At 33.7% G+C, this 16,796-nt stretch overlaps 1 protein-coding gene across 2 annotated transcripts in view; it reads right to left on the bottom strand.

Annotated features, from left to right (window-relative positions):
• Positions 1-16,796, bottom strand: part of LOC111055929 (talin-1) — a 257,646-nt gene that overhangs the window by 21,519 nt on the left and 219,331 nt on the right. For both annotated transcript variants that reach the window (XM_039443188.1, XM_039443187.1), the window contains exons 29-32: positions 15,704-15,831; positions 5,742-5,867; positions 1,029-1,152; positions 116-237 (exon numbers count right to left, since the gene is read on the bottom strand). In XM_039443188.1, coding sequence (XP_039299122.1) covers positions 116-237; positions 1,029-1,152; positions 5,742-5,867; positions 15,704-15,831 — 500 coding nt within the window. The remainder of the gene's footprint in view (positions 1-115; positions 238-1,028; positions 1,153-5,741; positions 5,868-15,703; positions 15,832-16,796) is intronic.

The following is a 16,796-nucleotide window of genomic DNA, read 5'->3' on the forward strand; positions in this document are numbered from 1 at the left end:
CTGCTCCGTTAAAATTCATAGGTGAATTGTGACTTTGTGAATTGTGAATAGGTGTAACTTATGACGTTTATGAAAAGGGCCCCTAGTGGTACGAAAAAAGGTTTGTGCAGCATACCTGTAGACGTTTGGTGGTATCACTATCAGGATCAGCTTTGACTTTGCAGGCCACCAATAGTTGTGCTGTTGATGATGCTACTTGCTTGGCACTAGAAACCAGTTTTTCTTCCGAACTTACACCTGAAATAGAAATGATCATTGCACCAAGTCCAAAATTACAATATCAGTCACGTGTAGTGAGATTTTCACACTAAAACCCAAACATCTAGAGTTCTATTGCGAGCTGCACATAGGAGTTTCAAGTTTCTAGAAGAGTTAGCATGTTGACAATCAGATAAATAATTTTGAAGGATAAGATTACCACTTCATTTTACTCTTTATAACAGTATAACTTTTTCATGTTTGTAATTTTGAGCTGAAAAAATCATAAAACAGAACGAAACTAAAACGAAACAGATGACAGATTACTAATCACTTTCAAAAACGTCAAAAGGCCGATTTCAATATCACTGAGTAGGCTAGCACATTCTACAACTCAAACGTTTTGGAATACTGTCACTGAGACTGAAGTTACTTTTATAAGACTAGATTCGAACTGAACTTGCTTACACAAAACAAAGCTTGTTGATCTATCCTCTGTATCTTCAAGATTATTCTGGACCATGACCATCATGAAATGTTTCAAAGTATATGAAAATGTTTGGGAGAAGTATAAATTTCTGGAGCGTTTGAGAAGTTAAGAACAAACCCTATAACTCCCATAGAAACAACTGTGGAACATTATACCATCTGACACAATGATAAATTAATTGATTTGTAGGCCTTTCACTACTGTAAAAATGCACGTTTCCTGTTGATCTACTGCAAATTATAAATGCGACATTTTCTATTTCATTCAAAGTCCAAGGACAATAAAATATTATTTATTTAGTTTATCACATACAAACATTACTTATAATCTAGGAACATACCTTGGACAAGAGAATTGGCTGATTCTACTAAAGAATGAGTAGCAGCAGCTACTAATCTAGCCGCTGATATGAGTCCTTCAGACCACTGTCCATCGTCCGAGCTAGTCAATGGTGTTCTATTCACCTGAAATAGTTAGAAAACGTGTTAAAATCATCGAATTAACCTATAATCAACTATCTCTTCAGCAAAGATTCTATTTATCAACTTGAAAATTTCCTAGTCAATGATATTTTATGAAAAATTCATTTGCTATCAATAAGGGTAAGCGGGAGAAAGAGTACAAGTCAAGATTTGGCAAAAATAGGATAAGTTGGTTTTCTATATGAACATCATCTACAATCTGTCATTAACAGAATAGATATGTTGTTATTCCTACTTAAAGAGAATGAGAACCAAAAGAATAAGTCTCTGCCTTTTTCAATAGATGGCAAAAACAAGATAAGTATATTATAATATTATTGTCAATTAGAAAATATGACTGTATATAAATGTGAAGAAAACTAAATACCCATATAAATAACTAGCCGTCAGGCTCGCTTCGCTCGTCATATCCGTCTAGCCAGGGGGCTCGCTTCGCTTGCCTGCATTTTTCATTTGAGCATGCTTCATTCCATCAGAAAGTCAAAGTACTGAGAAAACGCAGAAAAGCTGGGAAAACGCTGATTTTGGGCGTATCTTTGATGAAATATAAAAGTCACCTCATCACAAACTTTTTAGACCCTAACTAAACCTCTGTACCAAATTTGAACATTTTTTGCATATTACTTGATGAAAGAACTGAGAAAACGCAAAAAACCGCTAATTTTGGGCGTATCTTTGGCGCTATTTCAAATTCTTTCTAACAAAACATTATTACACCCCAGCTGAGCTTCTGTAGTAAATTTGAAAATTTTCTGTTCATTTGTTCTTGATAAAGCTGAGAAAGCGCAAAAACGCTGAAAAACGCAGATTTTGGGGGTATCTTTGGCGTTATTTCAAATTCCTTTCTAATACAACATTATTACACCCTAGCTGAGCTTCTGTACTAAATTTGAACATTTTCTGTTCATTTGTTCTCGATAAAGCTGGAAAAACGTAGATTTTAAATAAATTGAATTTGAAGTCCAGTTATACTATCAGAGCCACTGACTCAAACACTATTCATGTATCAGAAAGTGACTTATTCTATTTTCTATTTAGACCAACAGCTGTGAAAAACTTTGATTGCATTTTCCCACAAAACACATTTTTTACTTATGCTACTCTTTTCGCCCACCTTAGAATATTGAATCATATTGCTAGATACAAATAACAATTAGAAGTGATTAATTACGATTATTTTGTATTTTATACTATTTTTTTCAACGAAGCTCTGTAATTGTCTGAATGTACTTGAGAATAATTTATAATTAATGGTAGACTTATATAATTGTCATAAATTTACTGACATGTTAACCTGTTAACACTAAATATGTAAGAAAAAGCATGTGCAGAACTCCATAATCATGGATTCAACAAAACAGAGGGCTACTACAATATTAAATGAAAAAGACTGAGAAATTGTCAAAAACCACTGATTTATTGATAATTAGAAAGACCGGTTTCGGTTATTACACCATTGTCAATCTCTGATAAACTGTTTATCAGAGTTTATCAGAGATTGACAATGGTGTAATAACCGAAACCGGTCTTTCTAATTATCAATAAATCAGTGGTTTTTGACAATTTCTCAGTCTTTTTCATTTAATATGAATAATTACCACAATATCAACTTCTCAACTACATAAAAAGCTACTACAATAGCTGTTTTCAATCAAATTTTCAAGTACATGGTTTGATAATTACAATATTTCATTCAAGCCAGAAAAACTCAAGCAACCAACTGGTTTTGACAAAAATAATCATAATTTCACTACAAAAGCTTGATCCCTTGGAACTTTATGCAAGTTGTGAATAGTTATGTTGGCAAATTCTTTTTTAATTTCAGTTCATATGTTCAACTGTCCAATTGAGCAGCTCAAACCCTGCCAATTCAAGGCAATCTAATAAATTAGTAACGTTGAATATTGTTTTATGACAATAATAATTGATGTTGATGAGATTTTTTGCTGAGGATGATATCCACATAAGCCATGGGCTTGTGCGTGGTTAATGAGAGGGATGATGGTAAGAGATGAGAGAGTTAGTTTTAGGTGGGTTCCGGGCCACCATGAAATGATGTTGCAGCACATGAGTGTTCGTTAGTAAAATTGACTAAGCCAGAGACCGTTCGAATGGGAGAACCAACAGCACGGAACTGATCTCAATCAGTGCGATAAGATGGTCTTGCCTGTGGAAACAATCATTCCCTCAATGGTTCAGTGAATAAAAAATTAATGTCATGGATGAATCTTTTAGGTAATTTGAATTAAAACGTAATAAAATCAAATTGGTGTAGCAGAAATCTACAATAGTACGAGTAAATGCAGGTGACTAGTGCTATCATGATCACCCATCCAACCTGAGTTCAAAGCGTGCGTGACTTCACAAGACATCAGATGAACATTTCACTCAAAACATGACAAATCACCACAATATAGTATGCTGAAATATCAGCATCCATGATAAAAATGTTTGACAGTTCTAGCATAGCATCATCAACATGATTATACCCATTAAAAAAGTCAGTTTTGAAAGTATCATCGCAGTGAATAAACCCATTACAATATTTTTCAACCTGATGAAGCATTCATTACACCAATGTAAACCAATTTTAGCCCGACAAATTTTCAGTAAACAACTAACTCAATGCGAAACACAAGCAAGTCAATGACAGGGATTAAGGATGCGTGAATGGAAACCAACAGTTCATTGTGAAAATTGTGCTAAACACCTCATCTCAAAACTTTCCCCAGACCTGTAAGAAATACACTCAACAAATTTCTACAATAGACAGTTTTATTTGGAAAGATAGGAGTTTGCTGCAAAGAAAAGCACAAGTCTTTCAACACAATAGAAGAAATTGAATTTATAGGCATATCAAACTTTCATAATTATTGTGATTTTTATTATTATTCATATTTTTAGATTGCCTTTAGATCAGGTTAGGTGGAAGATAAAAATTAAAACACACAGTTTGCAGTGTATTTAAATTTCGGTTTATCTCTATTACTGTGTATCTCAATTAAAGCACACAATTTACAGTATATATCGATTTCTCTGTTAAAAAACATTTAAAAATGTAATTCCTCAAAATAAAATAACAAATAACGATACTGCTAAAAACAATTGCTTGTTTATAGGTTAGAAGTAATGGCATCGACTTGAATAAGAGATTTGTATAATTGTTACTAAAATTTGAATTATGTCATATTCTTCAATATTTGATTCCATTACGAACTGCTTGTTAAATAATCACTTTGAACAATTAATTACGACATAGCAGTCAGGTATTTATATAAATAAAAGCTATTAGCTTCTACTTACATTAGTGTAGCGCTTTCGGACACTAGGCCCTTCGTCAACACTGGCTGTCACTTCCGTTGTTGAATACATATGGTTAGTAAGCAGCGTGGGTTGTGGGAGTGGCGGGAATTTTTGAATTGCTGGCGGCGGGGGTGGCGGGAATGTTTGAATTTGTGGATTATTGGAGTAGGAGGTTGAAGAGGCTGTGTGATTTGAAGTTTGTTTGCTCATTAAGGATGTTGTGGGGGTCTCTTTTAGTATGTTTATATATTTCAAATTCTTCCAAGGTGTTTAGTTCAGGCCCAGTAAGTTTAGTACTCACATAAACAAAATAGACAAAAACATCCAGTTCACAGCAGAGTATGAAACAGAAAAGAAACTCAACTTCCTAGATCTAACAATCACAAAAAATATGAACAATCAGCACAGCTTCAATATATACAGAAAACCAACTACATCAGACACCCTTATCCACCAGACCTCCAATCACCCCACTCAACACAAACATGCTGCTCTCAAAACAATGATCCATAGACTAAACACCATCCCCTTATCAACAGAAGATTACAGTACAGAGCTCAACACAGCCTCTTCAATCCAATACAGCCTCATCCTACTCCAATAATCCACAAATTCAAACATTCCCGCCACCCCCGCCGCCAACAGTTCAAAAATTCCCGCCACTCCCACAACCCACGCTGCTTACTAACCATGTGTATCCAACAACGGAAGTGACAGCCAGTGTTGATGAAGGGCATAGTGTCCGAAAGCGCTACACTAATGTAAGTAGAAGCTAATAGCTTTTATTTATATAAATACCTGACTGCTATGTCGTAATTAATTGTTCAAAGTGATTATGTCATATTATCAAACATCTGTGATAGCGGTAACACCGGTGAGTATGAGTGAGTCACAGCATTGACAACTGCCTTTTGAAAGACAAGGAAAGCAAGCATCTGTAAAGTCCGCTGACAATGTAAAGTGAATCTCACTAGACTATAGAATAATATAACAATATGTCTAAAGTATGTTAATTTATATTTCTGACATGACGAGAGAGTAGATTTTGATGTGAGAAAGAGATAAGAGTGAGGGAGAAAATCATGTACAAGTGATAATCATGGAACATAATTCGTGAAACACTTCTTTCCTACTGATAAGATAAAATATTGAAACAAATATGAATGAGTAATTATCGAAGAAAGTGCAAATTCTACAATTATGAAATTCTACAATATTAATAGTAATCTTAATAGTAACAGTTATCATTATTATCAATTCGTTCATACCTTTCCTTTATCGATGAGTTCTCTCTGAGCAGCTGAAGCTGCTTTCACTAGAGCAGACGTAGCAGCAGCTATAGACTTGGCAGCTTCCAAAATCATTTCGTCAAAATTCAAGCTCTCATCAGTTTCCTAAAAAAAATATATAAATAGATTTTTTCTCTCGAAGTAATATCAAAAGAGTATCTAATCCATAGATATAATGTATCTAGTCTAGTCAGAATCATCTAGAATGGACACATATTTATGGATAGTGCAGACTATTTAATGTACATAAATATGTTTATGAATTTGAATAAATAAGTACGAATGAATGGATGCAAAGTGATTGTGAATATGGACACCAAGTATGCTATTTATTTTAGACATTAAAACAGATACATTTCTGTTGGAGCTTTAAATACAAACATTTATTTGGCCTCCCACTCAGAAAAGATACAAAACAGTCAAATTGTACACCTCTTTTACCCGCATTATTTATAGTCTTTCAACAATGGTTACACACAATATTTATCGGATAAGAGAAAATGAAAAGAAACTAGCGTATTGCGTTGTTTATTTATTCTATGTGTATTGCTTCTTATTCGAGACCAGAATAATTTTCCGCCTAAAGAGAAATGTTTTTATCGATATTTAATACTGTAAAGCATTCCCGCATTCCATGTAATTTAGTTCCAGTTTTGATTTTATTGTCATCTCAGCAATAATAGAAAAAAACATTTTGCACTAGAATAGAAAATCAGTTTGCACTACAACAAATCAAGGTGAATGTCCGATCAATCATGCAATAGTCATATAATTATCAATTTTATGTTATTTTTCAATTGAATTTTCTATTGTTGGGTGAATTTAATTGGATAAAACTTCCATTAATGAAACACATAGGCTAGATAATTATATAAAATCCAAAACATACAACTTAACATCAATTTCATAACAGCATTCAAATAAATGGTTCAGCCACAGATTTTCACTTCAATTCTCATGCAAATACAAAATATTTCTCACATCAGTAAACAATGTTTCCATATTATACATTGCTGTATATTGTTAATTATTTGAAACATTTTAACAAAAAATGATATCCATCTAGTACTGGTACTGTAATGTAGAGTTTTGGAAAGAATCTTCCCAAGGTGTTATTTTATAAAAATAGTATGAACATTTATAATATAGCATAAAAACTTGAACCATTTCGATATTCCAAAACTCAACTATCTCATGTTTATATACCGAATGATTCGAAAAGGACTTTACAACTTTGAAAATTCATATAAATCTTATTAAACAAGGTGGTTTTGGTGTTGTTTTAAAGGAAAACACTCCAAGTTTTTTTACCTTAAACTAAAGATGTTCTATGTCTCTTCTGTTTATTATCCTGCAGACATCCCAACAATCATCGATTTCTTCAAGAATTTTATTTGCCGTAAAACTTTACAAAAAGCAATAAGCATCGTCAAACAAAGAAATAATTTATAATACATTATAATACAACCTCTGTCGTAAGTAACATCCCAGTAAGTTCTTCCCAGACTCGTACAAGCATTTCAGGTGTAACTTGCTCAACAGCAGCGCAAATCCTTGCTCCAAGTTCAGGTAGAGTGGCAAAGGAGGTACGTACACCATATCTTTTATGAAACACTACAAGAAAAAATCCAGCGGTGTTAGGTATGGGGAACGAGGGGGCCATGCGATTGGTGCATTACGACCTGGATTGGTCATTAAGTGCATTACGACTGATTTGGAAAGCGGTCATTAAGAAAATACCGAACGTCAGTCAGATAGGGTGGTGGTGCGCCATCTTGCATAAAGAAAACATTTCGTTCTCGGTCATCCTCATCGATCGCTGGTATCAAAAATGTTTGCAACATATCAAGGTACACTATGCCGTTCATGGTTCTCTCTTGGAAAGAAGGGGCCGTACACTTTCCTCTTACTCAACGCACAAAAAAACGTTCACTTTAGGGCTATCACGCACATGTTGCAATGCTTCATGCGGATTTTCACTGTCCCAAATCCTACAGTTATGTGTGTTAACTTTGCAACTTAAATGAAAAGTTGACTCGTTAGAGAAGATTATGTTGTCCAAGAAGTGTTCATCATCATCCACTCGATTCAACATATCCACACAGAAGTTTCTACGGGCAATGTTATCAGTGTCTTTAATTGCTTGTAAAAGCGAATATCGGTATGGTTTCAAATGCAAACGTTTTTTCAACACTCGCCAAATTGTCGATTGTGTGACTTGAAGCTCTCGAGATGCACGCCGGGTCGATTTCGAAGGGCACTTGACAAAACTTTGTCTCACTTGCTCAACGACTTCGTCAGATGTGCTTGGACGACCTGAGGATTGTGTATGCTTTACTGAACACCCTGTTTCTACAAAACATTTATGCCACTCATAAATTTTAGGCCTACTAGGAGAAACTTAGTGTACTTGGTACGAAAATTACGCTGAACTGTTAATGCAGACTTCGATTCTTCAAACCAAAACACACATCTAGCACGCTCGGGTCCAGTGAAGGCAGCCATCTTTGACGTAACTGCCGCTAGCGCTTGTGCGGCGCGACCAGGCACTAGCGGACTTTGTGAGTCAAAACTTGGAGTGTTCTCCTTTAAAACACCAAAACCAGCTCTGTACCTTGTTTAATAAAATTTATATGAATTTTCAAAGTTGAAAAGTCCGTTTTGAATAAACCGTTATTGTACTAGAAATAAAGCATTCCAGAAATAGTTACTTATTGGATGGGAAATATATGATATTTCCGAAATATATTTTTTCATTCTAAACCGTGTATATTAGTGGTTAGCTAGTGTTCTATCCGCAATGGTAGTTTCATAATTATCTACATTCACTCCTGCAATAACACCGAAACTATACTCACAAAACACAAAACAAATAATTTTAAATAAATGTATCTTATTTTTATGAAACACTGTATACTAGAAGTCGTAGATAAAATGGTGTTTGCAACGGTTTTATTAGGTCTATAAAGCACTCTTGAGATAAAATTTAAGACACTTGCTCGCTTCACACAAGCACTGGTCGTGCTTTAAAGACTTTCATTATAAAACCGTTGCATATTAATAGACTACTATTAATAGATGTGAGTTTTTTTAAACAATTTTTTAGTGTAAACGTAAATATTAATACATCCATTTTTATTCAGTTCTATTCTATTCTACTCTTTTGATACAAATACAATTCTCCAATTCTCAAGGTTTCAACAACCATTTCGTCAATAATTCAACACATTTTATTCTTCCAAATCTAATAGTTCTACAATATTTTGATGCTGCATATTAGAAAAAATTGAAATATTCTTGAAAGACAATAGCTTTTATGGAAGACAAAACCCAAAAAGACCTTATTTTTCATCCGACATTTTATGTGATTTAAATTTTTTACAATTCAATTAATAAAGAGTACGAAGATTCTAAATCTTCAATCAAGAAATTACATTACAACATATTAGCCTAGTTAGTGATTTGAAAAATCTAAACTCAATAACTTATAATTTCATGAATATAATAGGATAAATTACAAATTTGCTTAATATTCATGCAAGATAAATAATCATTTAAACAAAAAATCTTCCTTGAAATGAATTGCATAATAACAAATTTGGAAAAAAATGATAAAATTCTAATCTTATAAGCTATCAAGAATGAATATTGATTATTATTTATGGGCTAAACATCAAACTCGGAAGGATAGAATAACGAACAGCCAATACTGAACAAATACTGGAACACAATTCAATCATGATAACTATTGAATATACATAATAGTATACATGAATCTTTTATTAGATATAAATGTTTCAAATATATACATTTCGAACCGGCTGAGATTGATCTTAAACTCAAAGATATAAAGTAAAATTCGCCCGACTGTTTACGGCGATTAGAAAAAGTAGGTATTAAATGAAATGTTTTATGTTTTAAAATGCATACAGACAGACAGCCAAAAGATATTTATTTAAAAAAAAAAATGCAATTTACAAAGCAAAAATCTTATGTACTCATTTTCAATATAAAACAACAACAAAGAATAAAACAACCTCATGAATACACTAAGCCAAATAAATCTTTAGAAAATGGTCTGCATGGGCAAAAAATTCCTGTGCGCAAACCAGAGTTGCATATTTAAAGTTTAACAAAGAGGAAGGAAACAACAATCTTGATGCATTCAGAATCTTATTGAATATTATTATCACATACAGTGGATAAATTATTGAATAGCTAAAAAAAAGAAGATTAATTAGTGTAATGGTGCATACAGATTTCAAGAACAGTGGACGGGTTGCCACCACCAGCGAATTTATCGGCCAAGGTAGGTGTTATAATTTGTTGTGATTATGTTTTCTGCATTGTCCACTCCCAGCTGTATTAAAAATTTCAATTTAATAATTTAATTTAATTTAATAATTTAATTTAATTTAATAATTTTTATTTGTTCAATACAGTACAGTCATTATGAATCACAACTATACAATTGAACATTGTCATGTACAAAAAAAAAAAAATCTCTTCAATATTAAACAAAATAAAAATATTTAACATAATAAAAATATAGATATAGCCTATATGATATTACACATAATTGTCACATAAAAATTCATTTACATTATAAAAACTTTTTTCAACAAGGAACTTATGAAGATCTTTTTTGAAAGTCATGCTTTTGAAATCTATATTACCAGGCAACTTGTTTAGAAATTTTGTCCCTATGTAGCTAGTTTTTTTCTCAAAAAGAGTTAGCCTGTGAGGCTGAACGATAAAGTTGTTCCTGTTTCTTGTGAAGTGTGAATGTACCTGTGCATTGGTCGTTAAACTGCCCATATTCTTAATCACATATAATAAAGTTTTAAAAATAAAAATACAAGGTACAGTGAGTATGCACAGCCTTTTAAAATAATCTCGACAAGGATGATTGAACCCCAATCCCACTAAACACCTAATAGCCCGTTTTTGCAGAATGAATATCTTATTTATGTTCTGCAGAGACGTGTTACCCCAGAGCTCAATTCCATATGCAATATGTGAATGAATGAGTGCGAAATATAACGTTTTTCCTGTCTCAGGGGGCACACACTTGACTATGTTTCGCAGAACAAATAAACTGCTACTGATTCTGTTCGCCAGTCTGTCAGTATGGGCATTCCATGAGAGATCCTTATCCACAATCAGTCCCAACAGACTCGCCTCTGTCACATTCTCCACAACAGAGTCACCAATGCTAATTACTGGTTCAAATACATAATGTTTGAAACCAAATTGAAGGCACTTGTTTTTTTTAGGGTTTAAATAAGGATTTCGAGACGGCCTGAAATACTATCTGATGTGGGAAGTGACGAGCCAAGTTACGATACAGAACACTGATGTGGGAAGTGACGAGCCAAGTTACGATACAGAACATGTTAAATATAGAAGGAATTGGTTTGTGTAAGAGATCTCTGGAGGGGTATAGCTGTAATACCAGTGTTTATAGCATACACTAACTGGATACACCACTCAGACCAATTGTGAGTGCTATTAACTCACCTACCCACAAACTTTAACGATTCATAGCCAACCTCATTCAACCAGTTATGGAAGAATTACAATCATATGTGAAAATTCCTATGATTTTATCAATCAAATCAAAGACATAACCCTAAATTCGGGGGATATACTAGCAAGTTTAGACATCATTTCCATGTATCCCAACATCCCTGTTGATGAAGCCCTAATCATCATGGATCAAAATGCACACTTTTCCAAATCAATTATTCACCTGACAAGCCACTGCCTGAAAAATACATATTTCACTCACAATAACAAACTAGAGACAAATTGAAGGAGCCCCCATGGGATCATCCCTCTCTCCAGTCATAGCCAATCTCTTCATGACTCATTTTGAAGAAGAAGCTCTCAGTAGAACAAAACTGAAACCAACCCTTTGGAAGAGATATGTCGACGATATCTTTATCATTTGGCCCCATGGTAAAGAAGAACTTTTAGAATTCCTCAATCAGCTGAACCAGATACACCCCAAAATACAGTTCACCCTCGAAATAGAAGAAGAAGCTAAACTACCGTTCTTAGACATTCTAATCACCAGAAACAAAAATGGCAGTCTGGAACACTCTGCATACCGAAAACCAACCCATACAAATAGATACCTGAATGCACTATCTCATCATCACCCCGCACACTCCTTCTCTGTAGTCAATAGTCTAATCTTTCGATCTCTTCATCTCACGGACAAAAAAAGCAAAGAAGAGGAGATCAAGACAATCAAATCCATACTAACGGGTAATGGCTACAATAATAGAATAATCGAAAAATCATTGAAAAAACAACTGACACGTCCAATCCCCGAAGAAAAACTCAAGGAAGAGAAAGCATTCGAAAAAACCGTCCTTCTTCCATACATCAGGGGTACTACCGACCGTATTGGAAGAATTCTAAAAAAAAACATAAAATCTAACCAGTCTACAAACCTCTCCAAACTATTTCGAAATTTCTAAAGAAACCCTTTCAGAGATTAGAACTAGAAAATCAGGGCGTCTATAGTATTCCCTGCCTGCATTGTGACAAGATGTATGTAGGTCAAACAAATAGAAGAATATCAGCCAGGATATAGGAACACAAATTGAACATAAAAAACAAACAATTCACTTCAGCCCTTTACAACCATTAAAAAAATACAGGTCACAAAATAAATTTTAAGAATTCAAAACAAATAGCCAACATTCAAGATTTTCGGGTTAGGATTGTACGAGAGGCCCTAGAAATAGAGAAACAAGGTAGCCTTAACAAAAGAGATGACAGTACAAATATCTCTTCCCTTTGGAAAATCATTCTCAACACAGCACAAAAGCCAGACACTTCTCCGGGAATTCCATTCACCCAGCAGCGCCAGGCTGAACACGTGGAAGAAGGAGAGGAGGAGGTACTCCCTCCAAACACACTTCCAAACTTCCAAACACACGCAGGAGTCAGTGTAGCTAAAACTGCGCTCCGAGGATGTCATTTGTTATAATGGCAAAACGTCAGCAAGTAAGTGGAACTGCTTATCGGATGTACCCGGTTGATAATTTACCATATATATATATTGTAAGTCTTTTTTCATGTATTCAATGTGAGCAGACCACCTCATCCTATGGTCGAAAAAGCGCCCAAATACTTGTAGGAATTGACCATTTCAATACAAGAACAACTAAACACACACACACACACATATATATATATATATATATATATATATATATATATATATATAAATTAAAACAGGAGACACGATATAAATAGATTGAAAACACTTAAAAACTTACATTAGAAATGGGGGGGAATTTTCGGAGACTGAGTCTCCTTCCTCAACCGAGCAGACTGCAGTTTTGAATCCAACGGTCGACCACAGAGTACGCAAGCAGACTCAATTGTAGCACGTCTGCATCGCGTAATCTGCTGTGGTCTCTGCTGCTATAATTGAGTCTCCGTGCGTAATGTAAGTTTTTAAGTGTTTTCAATCTATTTATATCGTGTCTCCTGTTTTAATTTATATTACAAACTTTAAAGTGTCTTCTATATATATATATATTCTAAGTCTTTTTTTATGCATAATTCTAGCTTCAGTTACAGCTTGAAACTCAAAATTATTTTGATTCAAATGTTGAATGTCATCGACTAAAAGAGGCGTCAGCTATAGCATCAGCTAGAATTTGGCCAACTGATGCAAAAAAACATTGAATTCATCAGCTACTTTTTTGTAAATCTCTGTTGTAACAGACTGGATACCTGGTAGAAATTTATTCATAACAAAAGATTCCTTATTTATATTTTTCCCCGCCAACTCTCCTATCACTCCCCAGAACCACCTAGGATCATCTCTAAATTCCATTAGTTTATTTTTATAATATTCAAGTTTAGTTCTTTTAACGGTAAGATTTTTTCTAAGTGTGAGATAATGATTTTTCAGAGCGTTATTATATGGTTGCCTCTTCAATTTCCTACTAAATTTATCTCTTTGTCTAATACAATCAATCAGGTCTGAATATATCCATGGCTTTAATTTGTCTCTTCTTGGCCTCATCGTCTTGGTATTCATACTGGAATCTACTGAGTTTTTTATGATTTGATGAAATTTACTAGAACAGATATTTATTTCAAAACAGTTTTCTACCGAACCCCAATCCGCATTATGGAGAGCCTGTACTAACAGGCCTTTATTTGCAATAGTATAGGTCTTAACCGATTCAGCCGGTTTTTGTACTGGAAATGAAATATTACGAGCTATACTGAAATGATATGTTATTGTAGTGTGCAGCACGGCCGCCTTCATCTGATCCTGATCAGCGTATCTTACGAAAATGTGATCAATAAGAGAAATCGAGTCACCATCAATTCTAGTTGGCTTATTCATACACCGTACAAGACCAGCACCGACCAAACAGTTCAAGTACCTGTTCGCGATTAGGTCATCTGAGAACAAATTTATATTAACATCTCCTACCAGTAAACAATTTCTATTAGAATTTAAAACATAGTAATAATTTTCCAATTCTTCTAGAAATAAATTTATATCACTATCGAATGTTCTATATATTGCTAGGAGAGAACAGGACTTGTTCAGTATCTGAAAATCTACCGTTAATCCATAAACATCAACCAATGTTGTTTGTTCAACGCTATAATTTATTGTGCTATTAATGTATATAATCATTTTGATTGCGCTGTTTATCAGTAGCCACCAAATCAAATCCATCTATTGGCCATCCCAAAGCCCCATCTTTAAGCCAGCATTCGGTCAATACTATTAAATCCAACCGTGTGTTCAAAGAATCTATATACACCAACAATTCATCGAAATTTCTAGAAACACTCCTTATATTATTATATTAGTATCTTAAAGCTTAGATCCACCGAGTCAAAGAACGAAAAAAATTCTTCTGAATGCACCAATTCTGAGCAATTGGAAAAATTTAAACTGTCAACGTCATCATTTGATACTAGCAGCCTAGCCACAGCTAGGAAAATATAAAAAATAAACTGTAATTATTAATTTTACGATTATAAGTTGTTATTGAAAAAGCAAATAAGTTGAAAGAGAGAAAATATCAACGATTATAAAATAAGAATAGCTAATAAAAAAAAGATAACATTAGGAATATGAAATAATAATTAAGAAAAAATATATATGTGTGGAAAAAAAGAAAAGTTACATATAGAATCCGCCGTGCACAACCAACATTGCTATTATCAAGGACTGGATTAACATGATTCTAAGAAGGAGTATTTCATAAACAAAAACTTCATTACTTACTGTATAATAATGAAACAAGATAATATTAGTCCTATACTACTCAATGATATGCTATTTCTCATACACATACTCGTCAGTCTACAGGCATATATCATTTATTTAATCTGAGAAACCCAGTATTTAAAGATTAGCAAGAGAAGATCGAGATAACGGAATTCAGCTCTTACACTTTCTACCAACCTCAAAGATTAGCGATTCAAAATAGAGTCAACAGTTATCATTAACGATAAAAGGTTCAATACTATTTACTTGACATAATAACAGTAGACACCTCTATCTCACGAATCTAACTTATCTGACTAATTGAATTCGTTTCTCCTAATCTACTGTATTCCAACGTACTATCATTCAAGTAGGCCTGGATGGGAGTAATGAACAATTATTTAACTTCCTATTATACAGTACATTCAACTCATACATACATGTATGTCATTCACACTCTTATTAAATAACTATGATAAATTATAATAAATAAAATGACAGATTAGAGTTTTAAAAAAATACTCCTCTTCAATGTCAATTTACTACGCTCCACTATACTGTTTACGCTAAATTGTCTCAGTAAACACTTGATTAAGATTTTAAATAACATTACTGTTTATACAGAATAGTGTGTGTGTATGTGGAATTTGAATGACAGGGATATTGAATGAATTACCTGAGTGACAAATTTTCTCGGTCGCAAGCTTGCTAGTTTCTTAGCAGCCGCATCGATGGATGCCGCTGCACCAAGCAGCTCATTTTCTGCAACAACTGTAGGGTCATCAGGATCCACCCAATCTGTGCCTGCAAAAACAAATCATTACAATCTAGGAGTGATTAATCTATTATATACAGGAAAGAATTGGCTTATACAAGTATGGGATAGGAAATTCACAAATGACGACGCATCATCAAGTCTGAACTTCTGGACTGAATAACTTCAAATCTTGCATATATATTCTTCATTTACCAAGGATGTTTACATGCCTATTTAAAATTCTTCAAGAGAATTTCCAGTCAATAGATATGGTAAATCTCATAGTTATCAAGATATTTCGAAAAATAAAAATGTTTGATTAGTACTGTACTGTACTGTACTTACCTGTACTGTAAGCTTACCGTACGGGTGGGTTGGTTTAGGTAACTGCTGTGATTGAATATGAAGAATTTATTTTAGAGAAATTAGACAAAGGGGACAATATTGTTGGCACCTTCCTGGATTTGACAGCGTTAACTTAGCTTAGTTGGATAGATTCATATTTAGAAGGCAGGCGACAGTATGTAAATATCAAACATTTTTATGGAAATAACCTGTTTGACATTAAATCAGTACTCTGTACCGCAGGGATCTGTGTTAGGGCCATTCTTGTTCCTTTGTTATTTGGGAGGACTGCCGAAATATGCCTATGATGTCATAGAAAATACCAAAGTTTGTATGTATGCTGACGATATAAGTTTGTGTACAGCAGACAAATACTTTAACTCACTTGAAACTAAATGTAAGGATTCTATTTTGATTTTAAAAAACTATTTGAGTAGAAGAAGCCTATTACTAAACGATGATAAAACAAAATTTGACCATTTCACTTGCAGAAATTCTTATATTAAGAAATTAGATAAACTAGATAATAAGAATGAAATTAAAGTTTTGGGCATTTGTCTTGATAGCACGCTTACCTGGGAAAAACATGTATTAAGAATTAGCGGGAGGATTAGTTCAGGAATTTATGCACTTAGAAGGCTGGCACCCATTTGCAACACAGTAACTT

The sequence above is a fragment of the Nilaparvata lugens genome, chromosome X (genome assembly GCF_014356525.2).
Source record: "Nilaparvata lugens isolate BPH chromosome X, ASM1435652v1, whole genome shotgun sequence".
Taxonomy (NCBI): domain Eukaryota; kingdom Metazoa; phylum Arthropoda; class Insecta; order Hemiptera; family Delphacidae; genus Nilaparvata; species Nilaparvata lugens.